The sequence below is a fragment of the Bidens hawaiensis genome, unplaced genomic scaffold (genome assembly GCF_021521415.1).
Source record: "Bidens hawaiensis isolate Kalapana, Puna unplaced genomic scaffold, B.hawaiensis_p1.1 tig00010256_1, whole genome shotgun sequence".
Classification (NCBI taxonomy): domain Eukaryota; kingdom Viridiplantae; phylum Streptophyta; class Magnoliopsida; order Asterales; family Asteraceae; genus Bidens; species Bidens hawaiensis.
This window is the reverse complement of record NW_027491777.1, coordinates 195,889-216,820: the sequence shown is the minus strand read 5'-3', so window position 1 is coordinate 216,820 and position 20,932 is coordinate 195,889. Positions and strand designations below refer to the sequence as shown.

The 20,932-nt window shown below is 41.3% G+C and overlaps 1 protein-coding gene across 1 annotated transcript; it reads left to right on the top strand.

Moving 5' to 3' along the window:
* The first annotated feature begins 1,561 nt into the window (after positions 1–1,561).
* LOC143534688 (uncharacterized) lies at positions 1,562–19,999 on the top strand. Its single transcript, XM_077029125.1, has 8 exons — positions 1,562–1,586; positions 4,179–4,261; positions 4,363–4,434; positions 5,940–6,007; positions 8,687–8,834; positions 19,466–19,545; positions 19,620–19,716; positions 19,838–19,999. The coding sequence occupies exons 1-8, from the start codon at positions 1,562–1,564 to the stop codon at positions 19,859–19,861; spliced, it is 597 nt and encodes a 198-aa protein (XP_076885240.1). The 3' UTR covers positions 19,862–19,999.
* Positions 20,000–20,932: the final 933 nt, after the last annotated feature.

The window sequence follows — 20,932 nt, the reverse complement described above, 5'->3', positions numbered from 1 at the left end:
AGCAAAAAGCAGTTAGGGAAAGATGATAAAAAATATATATATATATATATATATATATATATATAAAATAAAGGCCAAAATAACCCTACGCACCTGCAGGGTCGACGACAGGCCTGTAGCCGCCAAACCCATCACCCGAACCTAACGGGTATCCATCCAAGAGGTTAGGCAGATAGGAAGGAGGCAGAGATTGGCTTGACGCCCCAACCCCGGACATACCTGAAGGACCGGCCGTAGTCGTCGGCGCCGGAGGAGGCATAGCGGAGGCCGCCGTGGTAGAAACCGGCGGAGGTGAACTCACCGGAGGTGAACTCACAACCGCGGCCGTGGCTGCGGAAGAATCCACAGTAACATTCACCGCCGGCTCAGTGAAGGAATCAGTAAATATGGCACTGACAGCCGGCGGAGATGTCATCACAGTTGGAACAGTTGGCTCAACCGGGTGAGCAACTGAACCAACAACTGAAGCAGGCGCAGACGCCTGGGTCATCGCCTCAGGTAGGTTGACCAAACCTACCGTCATGGGTCCGGAGGTGCTCCTCCCCGCTCCACCCTGGAATGCGGTAGCATCCACGCCTGCACGAAGAAGATATAAGTATAATGGCGGAAAGATATGAAGTTAAAAGTAAAGGAAGTTTGTACTTACGGGTTTTCTTGAGCCTAAAGGTGCGAACAGGCGGGGACGAACCCGATGGAGCCGGCCTCTTCACGCCGCTCACCGTCGTCGTCCTGGGCTGCTCGGAGGTGACAGTCGTCTCAGCCTCCGGAGCAGTGGTCTTATCACCACCAGGGTTCCCCGCCACCTCCTCGCTTTCGGTCTCTGAATCAGACCGATTCACCGGATCGGCAGTGGAGGCAACCTTCGCCTTCCCCTTCCCGCCGGCAGCCTTCTTCTTCCTCGCCAATAAAGGATCATCTGCGGATTCCTCATCAGAAGATGACAAAATTAGAGGAATTCCCGCAGAGGTTTGAGCATTGATAGGGCGAGGGTCAAAAAGTTCTTTACCTGGCCGCCTGGCGCTCAGGATCTCGTGGCCTGGCGGGTAGACCTCCACGAACCGATCCGCCGTCTGCTCAAGGATGGGCAACTCGTTCTCATCGAGAGCACGAGTACCCATCCGAGCGGGACCATCAGCCTCCCGCGGATGCAGGAGCGACTGCAAGTCGTTTCCCTCTGAAATAAAAAAAGAAACAGTTAGAAGAAAAACCTATATCAACAAAGAAGACAGAGCATACCGTATGGGACAGAGTTCAAACCGTATTCGAGGACGATGGGAATCTGGGACGCCTCCTTCCACACCCGGCTCATCCCGAGCATCACCATCCCAGACTCCGCAAAGCGGTACACCGGAGTCTGGATCCGGGAGATCTTGGCGAACCACTCCGCCTCCTGGTGGTTGAGGGCGTGAAGGGCGGGGACTGCTCTCCCATTCATAAACGTCATCGCAAGGGGGACGACACGAGCGGAGATAAAGAAAAACTCCCGCTTCCACGACCGAAGACTGCGCTCGGTAGCGCAGATCTTCAAACCCTTGATCCGATTGACCAAGGTGTACCACCCATGGATACACCTCCAGGAATAGAAGGTCATCAGGCGGTCAACATGGGGCTCCACGCCCAGATTGAGGCACACCCACTCAAAGTGGCGGATCTTGGCGATCGCCATCGGGTGTACCTCCGTCAAATGCACACCGTGCCTCTCCAAGACACGGTATACAAACTTCGTCAATGGGAACCTGAGATTCCCATAAACGAAGAACGCGGCGTACACCCCTATCTTGCCCTTGGGGGCATCGTACACCGTCTGGTGTGGCTCCGGAAACTCAGGCTCGAACGGCTCGAGCATGAACTTCCGGCCGACGTACTGATAGAGGTCGGCCGGAAGAGCACACTGGCACGCGCCAGCAGTGCTCTTGTCGTCCTTTTCGGACGTCGACGTCGGGTTCTCGACGAACAACTCAGACTCCTCGGCAGTGGCCTCAAAATCACGGGTAGAAGACATGTTTCGGATGTACAGAAAAACGATTTCAGAAGAATGCTCGACGGAATAGTGAGTATTCGCCGGAAATCGTTTAGAAGATGAAGAGAGAAGTGAAAGTGTGGACTAAGGTGCACCCTCTCGCCCTTTATATACTCATCGCAATTAATGCGATGAATTTAATGCGGAAGAGAGAGAAATCGCAGGTGCAATGAAACTATGACACGTGGCAAAGAGCAAGCTGGCAACAGCTGTTGAAAGGATGCGTGCCATTAATTTCGCGGCCACGCGCTCGAAAAATCGCGCCCACGCGCCTGGAAAAGCGCCTGGAATGACCATATACTGTCACGTCGCCATAACTTCCTGCACGTCCTGACACTGTCAGAAGAAACCGTCGGACGACGTTTCAACAGTTTGGACTGTTCTTATCCTTTCACCAACTCTTCGAATTTCAAAAAGATTCAAAAGTAAGCGGGAAAATACCCCTTACCTTGGCAACCAAGAAACTATAAGACAGGTGCGAGTACAGTGTTAAGGCAAAACCCTTCACATACTTAGCACCTGCAGGGATATTAAGCCAAGAACACCTCGGCAACCAAGTAACCATAAGACGGGTGCGAGTACAGTGTCAAGGCAAAACCCTTCACATACTTAGCACCCGCAGGGAATTGAAGCCAGGAATACCTTGGAAGTAAAGTAACTATGAGACGAGTGCGGGTACAGTGTCAAGGCGAAACCCTTCACATACCTAGCACTCCGCAGGGAATTGAAACCAAGAAGGATCTTCTGGGCAGTGCTTGCGGAAACGGGAATAACATCCCCGCATAGCGGGAACGTCAAGAACTAGATTGTTTGAACCTCCAAGATGGAATTGGTTGTTTAAACATAATTGATCACTATGTTCAAAACTACCAAAACCTCATGAAAAATCTACACAAGTGGAACTCAACGCTCCTGACTTGCGAGGAGGTTACAGACCTACCCGCATCACACCCAAAGATCAAGCAGAAAAATCGGGAATTTCTGCACGTGACATTAGGACTTCCGCGGGAAGAATCCCCATGGAAAACCTCAAAACTAAAACCTTTTCAAAACCCCTTGTTTAAGTCCAAAAGTTCACCTCACTTATTAACAATTCATGAGAAGAACATTGGACTGGGGGGACTTGAAGAGGTAGGTCCCAGCAGAGCCCAGTTGGACCCGCAAGACTCACCTTGAAAAGTGATGTCTGCGCAGTTGAACTCGCAAGACTCCTTAACGGACGTCTGCGTGGTTGAACCCGCAAGACTTAACTTAAAGGGACGTCTGCGCCGAGACCAACTGGATCCGCAGGACCCACCATGCTCAGAGACGTGACGTCCTTACGCGCAGTACGCAAGCTGTTCCCGCAGGAAAAGCCTCTCAATGGTGAAGTACTCAGCCTGTTCCCGCAGCTGCGGATACAAGCCATCAGGGAAGGCTACCTGCGCAGCAAAGCTACACGCACAAGGCACTTAGCTCTCATAATAATTCAGTAATGTCACCTGAAGAAGGAATGAGCAAAGCCGGGAATACTCCCGCCCAAATGAGCCAGTCCGTACGATACGGGAGGATCTTTTGTACTGTACCTGACGAGGTATGGACAAAAGATCTGACCAAAGATACGACAGCTCACTGACAACAGTATGACGAGCAGCCCGCTCTTGTACTGTATGTCACTATTAGCCGCTGCCTACTCACCAACCTGTCGAAGGACGTGCATAGCCTGCAGTTGGTGGAACAGGAATAGTACACAGCAGGCCTGGTCACTATCAGCCGCTGCCTACCCACCAACTACCAGCATGGCATGTGCGTAGCCCACAGTTGGCAGAACAGGAACACTATTCAGCCGGCTGTACCTTCTTGGAAACCTACCTTCGGCTATAAATACTCCAACAACTTGGAATGATATTATCTCATCTTGTATCTTATCTCATATCTTATATCTTATATCTTAATAATATCTGCTCTAGTCATTCTCTTAATATACACTTATATTCAAGAGTAATCTAGTCTGATTCTCACGCCGGAGGGTGGTCATAAGGAGGTACCCCCCCCTTCTCAGTGACGAGCTCACGGTGTCTGTTTTGCAGGTTATCAGAAGAACCATCTTTGCCGGATCTAACCCCTCGTGGGAAACATCTATTTAACCCCCAGGTTATCCGTAATCTGCCCGGGGTAGATTTGTGTTTCTTCAGTCACGAAGCCAAGTTCGAAACCTCGAAATCATTAGAAGCTCCATGTTCATGTTCAGGAACCGTCAAAGTATGTTTAATAAATTTATGATCATCAATTTATTATTCTTATTCTTGTTCTTTTATTAATCGAACATGTTTTTAAAATTTTTGATTTTAATTAATCATTAGTTTGCACACCGGGATTGCGTTCAAAGATGGTGTGACGAGAAAGGAAACACCTTTTGTGAAATATGTCTTCAGGTTCGTTCGGTTAATTAATTAGCTTATATTTTTTTTTATGGTAAACAGACAACAAACTGCGTCGCTAGTAATTTTTTTTCTTTTAGCATTTGTTAATTGATCATTAATAATTGAATCTGGACACGGTTTGTTGTCGTTTAGGTTAATATCTGTTGTATTAATCGTCACCAATTAATTAGTTTATGCTGTTTTTTACGGTAAAAGGATAACAAACTGCGTTACTAGTATTTTTTTTAGCATTTGTTAATTGATCATTAATATTTGAATTTGAACACGGTTTGTTGTCGTTTAGGTGAATATTAATATCTGTTGTATTAATCGTCACCAATTGATTAGTTTATGCAGTTTTTTTTACGGTAAACGGATAACAATCTGCGTTGATAGTATTTTTTTTTTCTTTAGTATTTGTTAAATGATCATTAATATTTGAATTTGAACACGGTTTGTTGTCGTTTAGGTTAATACACGTGTCTGACATCTGTTGTATTAATCGTCACCAATTGGTGTTTAATTTGTCCTGTTTGCTGCCGTACTGGCTGAAATATGAACCAATGCTAGTATTTTGTTATAAGTTATAACCTTTTGAATTATTCAAGGAAAAAAAGAAGTCTATTATTATGGACGGACATTGAATTGTGTCTGTACATGTGTTCGTTCCGGAGTCAGTTTTGGTTATCAAATTCAGATTTTTTATTTATTTATTTATTAAATTTAAAACATTGTGTGCACGGAAAATTAAAATTTATGTATTTTTAAATGGGTTTTAAATGTGTTTGTGATATGAATATATAACTTTTTTTATTAGGAAGTTAAAAGTTTTATCATTTTTTGAGTAAAATAATGAGGATAATAATTGCTTTGAAACATAAAAGGTACTTTAGTTTATGTGACCTTTTAGATCAAGAAATCAAATGTGTATATTCATATTCTTTGTCAACTATTTAAGCCATGTAAAACCACTCTATCTTCTATTCTTTTCTTCCTTTCCAATCTAATAATTTGCTTGTATTGTACACCATAATGTAGTATTACGTAGTGATGAACATTTGGTATCGAGTTCCGGTAATAGAAGATTTTCGAAAATGCATTATCAGTATTTTCGGTACAAATACCAGTATATAGAGATGAGTATTTGGTGAGTACCGGTACTGTCCCTCGAGATGGTATTCGGTACCCATTTTTCAGAAATTCGGTATCGGTATTTTCGACACTTGTACTGGTACCGATCTCATCCCTATGTTAAAACGATCATGTAATGCATGTAAACTGATATAAAATGTGATATGTGATATTTGTTTTCATATGTGAAATTAAATTAAACTTTTGCTACTAAAAATCATGTTATATGCTTAAAATCAAAAGTACAATGAATTATTGTTTGTAATAAAAATGTTGTTGCTTTGAAAACAATTTTGTTTTGGAAATGACAAACATGTACCAGAAAAATGAAAAAGAAAAAAAACCCATACCAACTGAAAAGGACATGTACTTGTTTAACGTTGCAGAATTTTGAACCGGGATATTCAGCCCCGCCACCCAAAAAGCCTTCAAAAGACACCCATGTCACTATTCGGTAATTACTCGTTCTCGTCATTTTTACTCTGTTAAACATACATATGAGCATCTGCTACCGAGTACCAGTATCATACCGAATCTACTAGTACCGTATTCATTGCCCACTTTTCTAGAACTTTAGGACTGGTATCGTATCGGTACCAATACCATTTGTGATGAGTACCGATATCGTATAGATAAATTCGTTACGCTATTCGGTACCCATTTTTTCCAAAATGAGTATTGGTATTTTTGGTACTGGTATGATACTGATTTAATTTCTAATTAATTCACTAAATGTTTTTTTGTTAAATATATAAATAGAAATATATATATATATATATATATATATATATATATATATATATATATATATATATAAAAGAGTTCAAATAAAAAACAAGTGTTTTCTGAGAAGTGTGAGAAGAGCTTTAAAATAAAACAAACCACCTAAATATGACACTATACAATGTAAATATGAAACAATACAATTATTTAAAAACTACCAATCTCAACCACTAGATCATAGATCCAAGGGCCTAGATGTATTCTTATTCTTCTCACAAAAATATTGTTTTTTACATTAACCCTACCCTATATATATATATAAGATCAGGATCATGAGAGAACTTTTTTGAAAAAAAATCATAAAATAAAAAAAAAAACAAAAAAAATGAAAAAAGTAAAAAAACCAAAATTCTTATTTTAACATCCCGGTTTCATGAAAAAAAAACTCGGTTTAGCTAAATTATATACACATATGTATAATATATACATATATGTACATTTACATATTTTTTTATACACATATGTATAATTTAAGATAAATGATATTGTACATATGTGTATATTACGTAACTAAATATTAAATAAAATTATACATATGTGTATAATACGACAGTTTTTTTATGAAATCGGAATAAAATATAAAAATTTTGTTTTTTTTTTACTTTTCTAAAATTTTTGTTATTTTTTGTTTTATGATTTTTTAAAATGTGTTTTTAGTGGTCTAAAATGGTTCTCAAAGTTCTCAATTTGCAAAGGGTTCTCTTAGGATACTTACTATATATATATATATATATATATATATATATATATATATATATATATATATATGTGTGGTAGGGTTAATGTAAAAACCAATATTTTTGTGAGAATAATAAGAATACATCTAGGCCCTTTGATCTATGATCTAGTGGTTGAGATTGATAGTTTTTCTAAATAATTGTATTGTTTCATATTTACATTGTATAGTGTCATATTTAGGTGGTTTGTTTTATTTTAAAGCTTTTCTCACACTTCTCATAAAACACTTGTTTTTTATTTGAACTCTTATATATATATATATATATATATATATATGATTGATTTCTTTTGAGAACCATTTTGAGTTTTAAGAACTCGAAAGAACTCAACGTAACAATTTTTTTTCCGATTTTTTTACACATTTGTAATACGTAAGTGTAAGTAATGTACAAAAAATTACAATATTTTTTTACACATTGAATCGACTTTTTACACATGTGTAACTAACGTTTAAACTTGTGTAATTATCAAAAATACTTATTCTCTCTTCTGCTTCATTTTTTAATTAGATTTAATCTCAGCCACATATTTCATATCATTTAATTAAATGTGTGGTTCAAAATTGAGTTCTTAAAGTTCTTAAAACTCACAATGGTTCTCAAAATAACCCTCCCCTATATATATATATATATATATATATATATATATATATGATTGATTTCTTTTGAGAACCGCTTTGAGTTTTAAGAACTCGAAAGAACTCAACGTAACGATTTTTTTTTTACTTTCTTTTTACACATGTGTAATACGTAAGTGTAAGTGATGTACAAAAAATTACGGCATTTTATTACACACCGAATCGACTTATTACACATGTGTAACTAACAGTTAAACTTGTGTAATCATAAAAAATACTTACTCTTTCTCCTGCTTCATTTTTTAATTACATTTAATCTCATCCACATATTTCATGTCATTTAATTAAATGCGTGGTCCAAATTTAAGTTCTTAAAGTTCTTACAACTCAACATGGCTCTCAAAATATCCCTCCCCTATATATATATATATATATCCAATAGGGTTTTACGTATCACATTAGTCTAAGTAGATATATTGATGGGAAAATGTCTTTATACGCAAATAAAAGCAAGCAAGTTATTTATTTATTTATGAAATGTGATTTTCTCAAATATTTTCTCATGTAATATAATGGAATAAACTTTTCAAGAGTTTCCACTAGAAGCAAGTAATATTATTAGGTGTGACAAAAATTGTAATTCACACTAGCTGTTTACATTTTAATTGACAGCTCATAATTTCGTTTCAGTCTTAAAAATTATTTATACATTTGGCAAATTATGAGTTGGATACCTTAAACGACGTGTGAGAACAAGTCTATGCTATATTTAAGAATCCATCTCCAAATAGAATATAAGTTTCTTAAATTCACCGCAAATATTATTCCTTAATTGCAATCAACCAGACATGTTTGCCTTTTTTCTTTTCTTTTTTCATTTTTAATTTAGACCAAAAAAAGTTTTTTTAAAAAAAAAACATTATTATTCAAGGTGCAGCCCCCTTCTAGGAAGCAACATTATCTAGGTTATGGACAAGATGGTATTAATTTTACTTGATTATTAGTTAATTGAATTAATTAATTTTGTAATAATAGGGACAGTTTAGAAGCTTCAAGAAGAGATGAAAATCTGGTAATAGTTGCTATTGCTGATGAAGAAGAAAGCTTGGTTGAAAGAGAATACGCGGAGTGTTCATCGACCGCGGATGCTACCGCTTCTATGTGTAGAACTTTGGCTCTCATTGTAAGTTTTCACTTAAATGGCTCTAACAACTATTACCAAAAATACTAATTTGCGTCCGATACATGACCATTTTTAAGTAGAGACATGTGAAAACCGTTTAATTAACTTATAGGTAGTGTTGATTATGTATAAAGAGGTAGCATTTACAATTTACATTATCGTCTTATGTATCATAATTAAAACAATAAATACAAATGTATATGTGATTCTCACTTTTTTTACTTAAATTTTGATCCATTTAACTTTTTTCTAGCTATATATAAATACAAAAGGTTTCCTTCGTGCTTATAAAACTAATATTTATATTCTTAACCAATTTATTTTTGAAAAATTATTGGACTAGGTTTTGTAGTTATCCGGACACCATATTTAAGATTGGATTTTTTGAACATAATTAAATACACGTCTTATACTACTACTTATAATTATATTGAACAAATTATCTTACGAAAATGTTTTTTTTTTCTAATTTTAATATATAAAATAAAATAAATGAAGTTCAAAGTCAAAGTATGCGTTCATCTTAAATCTTTTTTTGGGTCTAAAGTAACATGCACGTTGAGTCACTTGAGGTTTTAGTCCTTAATTTCTTGAAAAGTCTAGAAGAGGCCCTTAAATGAATAAATGTTCACGCGGTATCAAATTAGCCAACTTTTATCCGTAATGTTAACTACAAAACACTAATGCTAAACATCTGTAGATTCTCACACCTTGATGTGACCACATTTGTATTTTGTACACAAATTATTAATGGTGTTTTTTGTAGGGGTGTCAATTATGTCGGGTTAGCATTTAGCAGGTTAACAGGTTGAAATGTGCACACACAAAAATTCGTGTCAACCCAAACACGATTCGTTGTCAATCATGTCGGGTTAGCATTTAGCAGGTTAACAGGTTGAAATGTGCACACACATAAATTCGTGTCAACCCAAACACGATTCGTTTAACACATTTACCAAACTAAAATTTAAAAAACAAGATTGATATAATTTAGAGTCGGTGGTGTAAATGAGTAGTAAAACTATTAAAAATCTTGAAAATAAATTAGAAATTGCAAGTGTATCTTTAGAAAATTGGAAAACAAATAAAACATAAATGAAAATATGACTATAAATTTTTTTTAAAATACTTAAACATGTTAGCGGATGTACCCTTTTGTATACGGACCAACCCAAAGTTCAACCCCGACCTGTTTTTTAAACGGGTCATGACGTCGTGTTAGTCAACCCAAAATCTGTTTTCTTTTTTCGAATCAGGTTTGGGTTGTGTCAACAACTGCCGCCGTTAGTTTTCCTTGAGATATTTGAAACTCGACGGGGGCAAAATGAAACATTATATTTGTTGTATTGAATACTAAATAAATTGGTAACAACCAGGGGCGGAGCTACTCCTAGCGTCCCATGTGAAAAAAATATAACTAGTGTTATTATAGTGTTAAAATCTTGATCGACCCCTGTGAAATTTTAACTCCGACCCCTGTAGAATTTTGAAATCTGATGGGTGATGAAAGAAAAGTAGAAGAAAGAAGATAGTATGGCTGGAAAAAAAAATTTCCGGCTTGTGCAGCTGTGGTTTCTGGATGAAAGTGAAAGACTGCATGTTAAAGTAGGAAGATGCCCTAATCGATTTTTTATTATATGGGCTTTATTTTATTTAGGCCTATTTAATTCATTGGGTAGTTAATTCATTGGGCTTAAAAGTGTTTAATAAAGCCATGGAGGATTTTCTTATTAAATTTTAAGATTTCAAAATCCATCTTTTGTAAACGTAAAGTAAAAAAAAAAAAAACGAAATATCTAATTGTAGTTTATTTAGATGTTATTCTACTCAATTTAGTATTAAACCATATAAATTCTCTTGACTATTGTTTATATTTTATTTAATTTTACTTATCGTCTTTTCTAATATTAGATTGATTATATGTATTTTTTATAGCTTACTTCAATATAAAAATACCTAAAATAAATATCGATCGGTATAAATGTCTAGCCTAGAGTTATATGACCCGACTGGTATCGCTAAATCGAAACCAAAAAATATTATATACCGGTTTGACCCGACCCGAATCGAACCGTCGAACCGAAAACGAGTTTATATTTATATAATTGGTACCGACTAAAAAAAGTTCCGACCCCTATGAAAAGATTTTCTGGATGTGCCACTGGTAACAACCCAACTAACCTAAAGACTGTGTGTACCCGGGCTGGGAGGTTTGTTAAGTATTCCTAAATGAAGCAAAGTTATAATGTGACATTTTGATTAGATGTACGTGCTCAATAAAGTTTCAATTATTTTCTTACTTGTTATAAACATTGACTTGCATAACCAAACGTGTGTACCCGGGTCACTTAGTGTTTCTTCATTGGCGCCATCCGTGTATAAAAGCTAGAACTTAATTTCTTTTTTCAGTTTTTTCAAACTTCTGGAAAGATGGTTAAAGGCACTCCGGTCCCAAAACCAACGAGTGACCAAGAAGCCCCGGTAACCACAACCCCAGCTACTGGGGGGAATACCGGCGACTATACAGTTTTTACGAATACTACCCCAGTTACCCGAGCTGGGGCAAGTGCAGTAAATAATCTTTCACTGGGTTTCACCGATACCCAGTAAAAGAGACAACGAACGAGGCTCCCCCGCCAAACACTCGATGAAGTTAAAGCGTGGGCGGAAGCACGTCAAAAAGAATTCCAAGCTGAGTTGGATGAACGCTTACGTTCACTCCAACAGCCTGAGGAATTCGGAGAGTACTTGGACGATGATTCGGAGGAATCTGATAGTGACGCAAACCCTCGTCATAGGGCGAAAGGGAAGCGTAAGGAAACACACTCCAAACAGATAAGGCATTTTGGAGAAACCTTCAAACCAAAAAACGCGGGTGGAAACCCACGTGACTTCTCCAAAACATTTACACCAACTGCTGCAAAGGCGGGAACATCCAAATTTGCAAGGGACATTGCGGAAGCAATCGCCCTGAAAAGTGCCAAACAGATGTCCAACATCGGCACTTACGACGGTATATCTGATCCAGACGATCATTTGAACAGGTTCATAGCGGGGGCAACCGTCAGTAGTTGGACGGAACCTACGTGGTGTTACATGTTCCAAATGACGCTTGTTGGGGCAGCTAGAGCGTGGTTCGATCGTCTACCGGTCCACCACATCTACGATTGGGCAGACTTCCAGCAGAAGTTTAGCCAACACTTCAGCCAACAAAGAAAGTATACCGAAGAGCAATGGACAATCCTCAATTGCATTCGAGAAGAAGATGAATCTTTGCCAGACTTCATCACTCGCTTCAACTCAAAGAAGCTAAGTCTGGGTAATATTAGCGAAGATCTTGTTCGCGCTGCTTTCATCCAGGGCGCGAACGACCCAGAGCTCATCCGCACCTTAACGGGTAAAGATGGCATGCCATCCACATGGGATGCCATCATGACAGCAGCTAAACGCTTTGCGGAAACGGAGAAGCAATTGGGTAGAGATCTTCCCCAGAGCACAAACCTCTACACCCAGAAAACAAGAGAAGACAACGTCCTTACCGCCCGACTAAACAAAAAGCGGAAGCTAGGCATTTGGCAGTCAAGGGTAAACTTTGACACATCCGGCTTGCAACATCGGTTGGGCGGAAGGGATAACGTACAGTCGAACCAGAACTCCAGATGGACGCCACTCACCAAAAGCGTCACCGAGATATTCGCCACTGAGGAGCTCCCATGGCCAAAGGCTCCAATAATCCGACATCGTCACAATGCTGATCGGAGCAAATACTGTGACTTTCATAGGATAAAAGGCCACAACACTGAAGAATGCACAGACGTAAAGGACATCGTCGAAGCATTTGTCAGAGATGGGACGCTCGCGAACCTCGTGGCGTAACGAACGCTGAGCAGGCTGATGCGTGTAGAACCCCAGTTGGGGAAAACACGAATAAAATTGCAGCTTCAATGTTGGAGACTACATACTGCGTAGACAACGAGATCCCGAACCAGGTGCATATCGGCTCGATGGCACTCCCATCCCAACAACATAGAAGGGAGCTCAATTACACAGTTTGCATGTAGATCAATTCCAAACTTGTAAAGAAAAGGCCCAGAGCCACTTTTAATGGAAATGATTCTCCTTAGAACATTGATGCTGATAATCTTGCATTTATACTTATGAACTTTCCACACTGATATGCCGGTCTTAACCGCATACATAAGTGGGAAAGAAGTCGTTACTTGTGGAAGGCGGCAAAACCCGCATAAACACAAAAAACGATAAACCTTCACGCAGGTCAGTCATAGGTAAAGTTTGGTGATCCCACTAAGTGAAAGTGCCGGTCCTAACCGCACAAATCATGATAAACTGAACTAACCTATTGACAACCGCGCGTCGAACGGTTAATTTATTCAACACTGATGCCGGTTTTCACCGCATAAATAAGTATAAAGAAATTGTTGCTTGTGGAAGGCGGCAAAACCCGCATAAACACAAAAAACGACAAGCCTTCACGCAGGTCAGTCATAGGTAAAGTTTGGTGATCCCACTAAATGAAAGTGCCGGTCCTAACCGCACAAATCATGATAGAAGAAACCGAACTAACCTATTGACAACCACGCGTCGAACGGTTAACTTATTCAAAATACTTAGAAAATTTCTAACAGAAGGATGAGGAAAACCTACACGAAGGTCAGATGTAGGTAAAGGTTAGCAATCCTACTAAGTGCAAGTGACGGTCTTACCCGCACAATCACGAACGAGGAAGCAAAACTTCAACCTATTATCTACCACGTTCATAGGTTAACTTATTCAAAACACTTAGAAAATTTCAAAGGAAAAGATGAGGAAAACTTCCACGCAGGTCAGATATAGGTAAAGCTTAGCCATCCTACTAAGTGAAAGTGACGGTCTTATCCGCACAATCACGAAAGAGGACGCAAAACTTTAACTTATTATCTGCCACGTTGAAAAGTTAACTTATCTAAGTACTAAAGAATATGCTAAGTTAAATCAAAATATGCGTAAAATAAACAAGGCAAGGAATTGGCAAATAATCTTTATTCCATCGAAATTCAAATATTACAGATTGCTGGGTACATACCCGCATACAAAAGAAGCTATACAAAAATAAAAATCTACTCTAATGGTGGAAAGGGATCTTCAGGATCAAGCTTCAGGACCACTTCCACTTGGACCCGCACCATCAGTAGAGCGTGGCGGTTCAAGGAAAGCTTTAAGGATAGCTAGCCCATCATCAGCAACAGCAACTTCGTTCACCTTCTCCACCACCGGTTGCGGGAAGGCGGCAAACTGATTCACTGCTTGGTCATATACAGCTTCAGTATCAACGTTATATAAAGGGAAGTTGGAAGGCGGGATGCCTTTCTCAACGAACCCTAGACCAAGCAGGAAGCCGGCCTTTTCCCCATCCTCATGAGAAGCGTTGAGGGCTGCGCTCATGGCATCGTCGTATGATGTGTCCGTGAAGACTCGATGCACAACCTACAAGAAAAAATACAAGTATCAAAACCTTTTCTATTTACAAAGAAAAGCGTAAAGATATTATGAAATTACGCATACCTGAGACAACGCTTCTCGAAGAAGCCATTCCTTGGCAACCAGAGCCTCCTGGAGGGCGGCTTGAGCTTGGTTACGGGCGCGTTCGGCTTCACTTTTATTATGGTTGGCAAGCAACACTTTCTTTGCAGCAGCCTCTTCAACGCCCTTTAGCTTCCGCTCTGTGTGGTCAAGCACGCCCCTCTGGTCCAAGATCTCTTGGAGCTTCTTGGCGTCTTCCATAGCCAAGGCATCATGAGCCTGTTGGAGCCTCTCTAGCTTGGCTTTAAGCTCCTCGTTCTCAATGCGTAGAGGCTCAGCAACATCTTCAGCCTTGGTGGCCCTCTCAGTTGCGTTCCGTGCTGTTTCCTTGGCCAGCCGAAGCTGTTCGTTAACAGCTTGGGCAGCCTTGGAACGGGCCTCGAGACGGGCCTGAACTTCAACTTCAAGGGCCTTGAAGGCCTTCTCCTTTTCCGCAGCCACTGCGGTAAGCCTCTTGTTCTCCTCCCGGACAGCCCGCGCCTGAGCTACTTCTTGGATACGAGCTGCTTTTAACTTGTCGTTTTCACGACAAAGCAGCTCGACACGCGGCTGCATCCGGGCCAGGAGAATCCGAAGCTCATTGGTTAGCCTACCCTCCTAGTAGCTAGCCATTGCTTCCCCCAACGCACCACTGGGAGCTGCGTGACGAGCCCACTCCACGCACTCCACAGGCGTGCGAAGGGTTGTTCCTCGGCGGATGTTCCATCGTGGAACATACACTTCATTGGAATCCGACACTGCAAAAGCAAAAAGCAGTTAGGAAAAGATGATATATATATATATATATATATATATATATATATATATATATATATATATATATATATATATAAAATAAAGGCCAAAATAACCCTATGCACCTGTAGGGTCGACGACATGCCTGTAGCCGCCAAACCCATCACCTGAACCTAACGGATATCCATCCAAAAGGTCAGGCAGATGGGAAGGAGGCAGTGGTTGGCGAGAAGCCCCAAACATACCTGAAGGATCGGCCGTAGTTGCCGACGATGGAGGAGGCATGGTGGAGGCCGCCGCGGTAAAAACCAACGGAGGTGAACTCACCGGAGGTGAACTCACAACCGTGGTCGCCGCTGCGGAAGAGCCCGCAGAAATAGTCACCGCCGGCTCAGTGAAAGAATCAGTAAATATGGCACTGACAGCCGGCGGCGATGTCATCACAGTTGGAACAGTTGGCTCAACCGGGTGAGCAACTGAACCAACTGAAGCAGGCGCAGAAGCCTGGGTCATCGCCTCAGGTAGGTTGACCAAACCTACCGTCATGGGTCCGGAGGCGCTCCTCCCCGCTCCACCCTGGAATGCGGTAGCATCCACGCCTGTACAAAAAAGATATAAGTATAATGGCGGAAAAATATGAAGTTAAAAGTAAAGTAAGTTTGTACTTACGGGTTTTCTTGAGCCTAAAAGTGCGAACAGGGGGGGACGAACCCGATGGAGCCGGCCTCTTCACGCCGCTCACCGTCGTCGTCTTTGGCTGCTCGGAGGTGACAGTCGTCTCAGCCTCCGGAGCAGTGGTCTTATCACCACCAGGGCTCCCCGCCACCTCCTCGCATTCGGTCTCTGAATCAGACCGATGCCCCGGATCGGCAGTGGAGGCAACCTTCGCCTTCCCCTTCCCGCCGGCAGCCTTCTTTTTCCGCACCAACGGAGGACCATCTGCGGATTCCTCATCAGAAGATGACAAGATTAGAGGAATTCCAGCAAAGGTTTCAGCATTGAGAGGTCGAGGGTTGAATAACTCCTTACCTGGCCGCGTGGCGCTCAGAATAGGGTGGCCTGGCGGGTAGACCTCCACAAACCGATCCCTCGTTTGCTCCAACATGGGCAACTCGTTCTCATCGAGAGCACGAGTACCCATCCGGGCGGGACCATCACTCTCCCGCGGCTGCAGGAGAGACTGCAAGTCGTTTCCCTCTGAAATAAAAAGAAACAGTTAGAAGAAAAACCTATATCAACAAAGAAGACAGAGCATACCGTAAGGGACAGAGTTCAAACCGTATTCGAGGACGATTGGAATCTGGGACGCATCCTTCCACACCCGGCTCATCCCAAGCATCACCATCCCAGACTCCGCAAAGCGGTACACCGGAGTCTGGATCCGGGAGATCTTGGCGAACCACTCCGCCTCCTGGTGGTTAAGGGCGTGAAGGGCGGGGAGTGCTCTCCCATTCTTAAACGTCATCGCAAGGGGGACGACGCGATCGTAGATAAAGAAAAACTCTCGCTTCCACGACCGAAGACTGCGCTCGGTAGCGCAAATCTTCAACCCCTTGATCCGATTGACCAAGGTGTACCACCCCTGGATACACCTCCAGGAGTAGAAGGTCATCAACCGATCTACGTGGGGCTCCACGCCCAGAATGAGGCACACCCACTCAAAGTGGCGGATCTTGGCGATCGCCATCGGGTGTACCTCCGTCAAATGCACACCGTGCCTCTCCAAGACACGGTATACAAACTTCGTCAATGGGAACCTGAGATTCCCGTAAACGAAGAATGTAGCATACACCCCTATTTTGCCCTTGGGGGCATCGTACACCGTCTGGTGTGGCCCCGGAAACTCAGGCTCGAACGACTCGAGCATGAACTTCCGGACGATGTACTGAAAAAGCTCGGCCGGAAGAGCACACTGGCACTCGCCAGCAGTGCTCTTGTCGTCCTTTTCGGACGTCGACGTCGGGTTCTCGACAAACAACTCCGACTCCTCGGCAGTGGCCTCAAAATCACGGGTAGAAGACATGTTTCGGATGTACAGAAAAACGATTTCAGAAGAATGCTCGACGGAATAGTGAGTATTCGCCGGAAATCGTTTAGAAGATGAAGAGAAGTGAAAGTGTGGATTACAAAGGACCCTCTCCCCCTTAATATACTCATCGCAATTAATACGATGAATTTAATGCGGAATAGAGAGAAATCGCAGGTGCAATGAAACTATGACACGTGGCAAAGAGCAGGCTGGCAACAGCTGTTGAAAGGACGCGTGCCATTAATTTCGCGGCCACGCGCCCGAAAAATCGCGCCCACGCGCCTGAAAAAGCGTCTGGAATGACCATGTACTGTCACGTCGCCATAACTTCCTGCACGTCCTGACACAGTCAGAAGAAACCGTCGGACGACGTTTCAACAGTTTGGACTGTTCTTATCCTTTCACCAACTCTTCGAATTTCAAAATTTCAAAAAGATTCAAAAGTAAGCGGGAAAATATCCCTTACCTTGGCAACCAAGAAACTATAAGACAGGTGCGAGTACAGTGTTAAGGCAAAACCCTTCACATACTTAGCACCTGCAGGGAATTGAAGCCAGGAATACCTTGGAAGTAAAGTAACTATAAGACGAGTGCGGGTACAGTGTCAAGGCAAAACCCTTCACATACCTAGCACTCCGCAGGGAATTGAAACCAAGAAGGATCTTCTGGGCAGTGCTTGCGGAAACGGGAATAACATCCCCTCATAGCGGGAACGTCGAGAACTAGATTGTTTGAACCTCCAAGATGGAATTGGTTGTTTAAACATAATTGATCACTATGTTCAAAACTACCAAAACCTCATGGAGAATCTACACAAGTGGAACTCAACGCTCCTGACTTGCGAGGAGGTTACAGACCTACCCGCATCACACCCAAAGATCAAGCAGGAAAGTCGGGAATTTCTGCACGTGACATTAGGACTTCCGCGGGAAGAATCCCCATGGAAAACCTTAAAACTAAAACCTTTTCAAAAACCCTTGTTCAAGTCCAAAAGTTCACCTCACTTATTAACAATTCATGAGAAGAACATTGGACTGGGGGGACTTGAAGAGGTAGGTCCCAGCAGAGCCCAGTTGGACCCGCAAGACTCACCTTGAAAAGGGACGTCTGCGCAGTTGAACCCGCAAGACTCCTTAACGGACGTCTGCGCGGTTGAACCCGCAAGACTTAACTAAAGGGACGTCTGCGCAGAGACCAACTGGATCCACAGGACCCACCATGCTCAGAGACGTGACGTCCTTACGCGCAGTACGCAAGCTGTTCCCGCAGGAAAAGCCTCCCAATGGTGTACTCTGCCTGTTCCCGCAGCTGCGGATACAAGCCATCAGGGAAGGCTACCTGCGCAGCAAAGCTACACGCACAAGGCACTTAGCTCTCATAATAATTCAGTACTGTCACCTGAAGAAGGAATGAGCAAAGCCGGGAACTCTCCCGCACAAAGCAGGGAGAACTCCCGCCCAAATTAGCCAGTCCGTACGATACTGTAGGGTCTTTTGTACTGTACCTGACGAGGTATGGACAAAAGATCTGACCAAAGATACGATAGCTCACTGACAACAGTATGACGAGCAGCACGCTCTTGTACTGTATGTCACTATTAGCCGCTGCCTACTCACCAACCTGTCGGAGGACGTGCATAGCCTGCAGTTGGTGGAATAGGAATAGTACACAGCCGGCCTGGTCACTATCAGCCGCCGCCTACCCACCAACTACCAGCATGGCATGTGCGTAGCCCACAGTTGGCAGAACAGGAACACTATTCAGCCGGCTGTACCTTCTTGGAAACCTACCTTCGGCTATAAATACTCCAACACATTGGAATGGTATGATCATCTGATATCTTATCATCTCATCTTATCTTATATCTTATACCTGATATCTGCTCTAGTCATTCTCTTAATATACACTTATATTCAAGAGCAATCTAGTCTGATTCTCACGCCGGAGGGTGGTCACAAGGAGGTACCCCCCCCCCCCCCTTCTCAGTGACGAGCTCACGGTGTCTGTTTTGCAGGTTATCAGAAGAACCATCTTTGCCGGGTCTAACCCCTCGTGGGAAACATCTATTTAACCCCCAGATTATCCGTAATCTGCCCGGGGTCGATTAGTGTTTCTTCACAACCCAACTAACCTAAAGACTGTGTGTACCCGGGCTGGGAGGTTTGTTAAGTATTCCTAAATGAAGCAAAGTTATAATGTGACATTTTGATTAGATGTACGTGCTCAATAAAGTTTCAATTATTTTCTTACTTGTTATAAACATTGACTTGCATAACCAAACGTGCAGTTCACGATACTTCTACTAGCCAGACATTTTGTCGAGGTGCTAATTGGCGAAACAGGAGATTACCCGTTTACTCTTTTAACGGTAAGTACCATTAATCATTATACAGTTACTTTCTTATACCTTTGAGCTTGCGATCTAATGTCATTTGTTTTCATTTACTACTAATAAAGGCTTGCGGAATACTGCTTCCAATGTACATAATAATGCGGATGATCGACATGGTTCATCATAGCATCACACGTCCATATCAGGTTTGCCCCCATATTCTTAATTAATCGTTATGGTGAAAATTCGTTGCAAAACGAATACTTATAGGTCGAGGCATTGTAAGTTTGTAACTTGAACTAAGATCTTGTATTGTTTTGTATGCAGGATTCTGAACGTGGCAACATATAGTTGACATACATGACCAACAAGTGTCTAGATTGATTGATTATTCAAGAGTTTTCTTTTATTTTTTTATTCTACAGGCTCAAGTAAAAAAGAAAAAAGATGTTTGTACTTCTATTTGTACTTAGTTGATAACTGTATATTAATGATGAGAATCAGTGAATATTTTTTAAAAGAAAAGAGAATAAAATTTTTTTATTAGTTAACTGCATTCACAATAGTTTTAGGTTTTAAACCATGGCTAAAGTAAACCAAAATCCAACACTCTAAACAGCTTAAAAACATTCATCTTGACTGTTTGAAGGGGTTTATGAAAAAAACACTAAAATGGAATTTAAGATCTTGAAATATGTTAAACTAGTTTTTGTACCCAGTAGGTTACGCGGGGCCAAGTCGGATCTTTTTATGAACCAGTTGTGTTACAATAGTGAGTCGACGCAAATTTGGCCAATGTCGGTTACGTTCATTACGATATAAGAAAGATTGGTAAAACTCAAGCGTTAAAACCTAAATAAAAGTTCTTCAAATTAATAAATAAATAAAATATTTAAAAAAATGTTTATTCAGTCAGGTAAAAACCGGACGTTGGTAAACCTAGCCGTTATTGGTGTCAGACGTTGGGCGGTGAATCCAAAGCATTGTCGGTCGTGGGTGTTGTTGGTTTCAGTTACGTTCATAACGGTACCGGAACTAAAACAAACATGTCGGTAAAACCTGGTTGTTAGTAAAACCGAAGCTTTGTCCCGGGTTGAACAATGTACTTTTACTTCTTAGGAGATAAACACCCTAGATCTTTGTATGTATGTCTTCTTTCGTTTCGCGATGGTGAAGTAAGACCAAGCTCATGAGATATCATCTCATGTCGGAACAAGTTGATATAGAGTTTAAAATGAATGGTTTCTCAAGATAAAACAAAAAATTTTACAGGTGATAGTAACCAATTAAAGTTAATTCACTTTAGATGATTTCAACTAATAATAACAAATCAAAGTTGGTCCATTTTAAATGATTTAAAGTAACCAATAACAACCAGTTGAAGTTGGTCCATTTTCAATGATTTTCTTAACATAATCACCT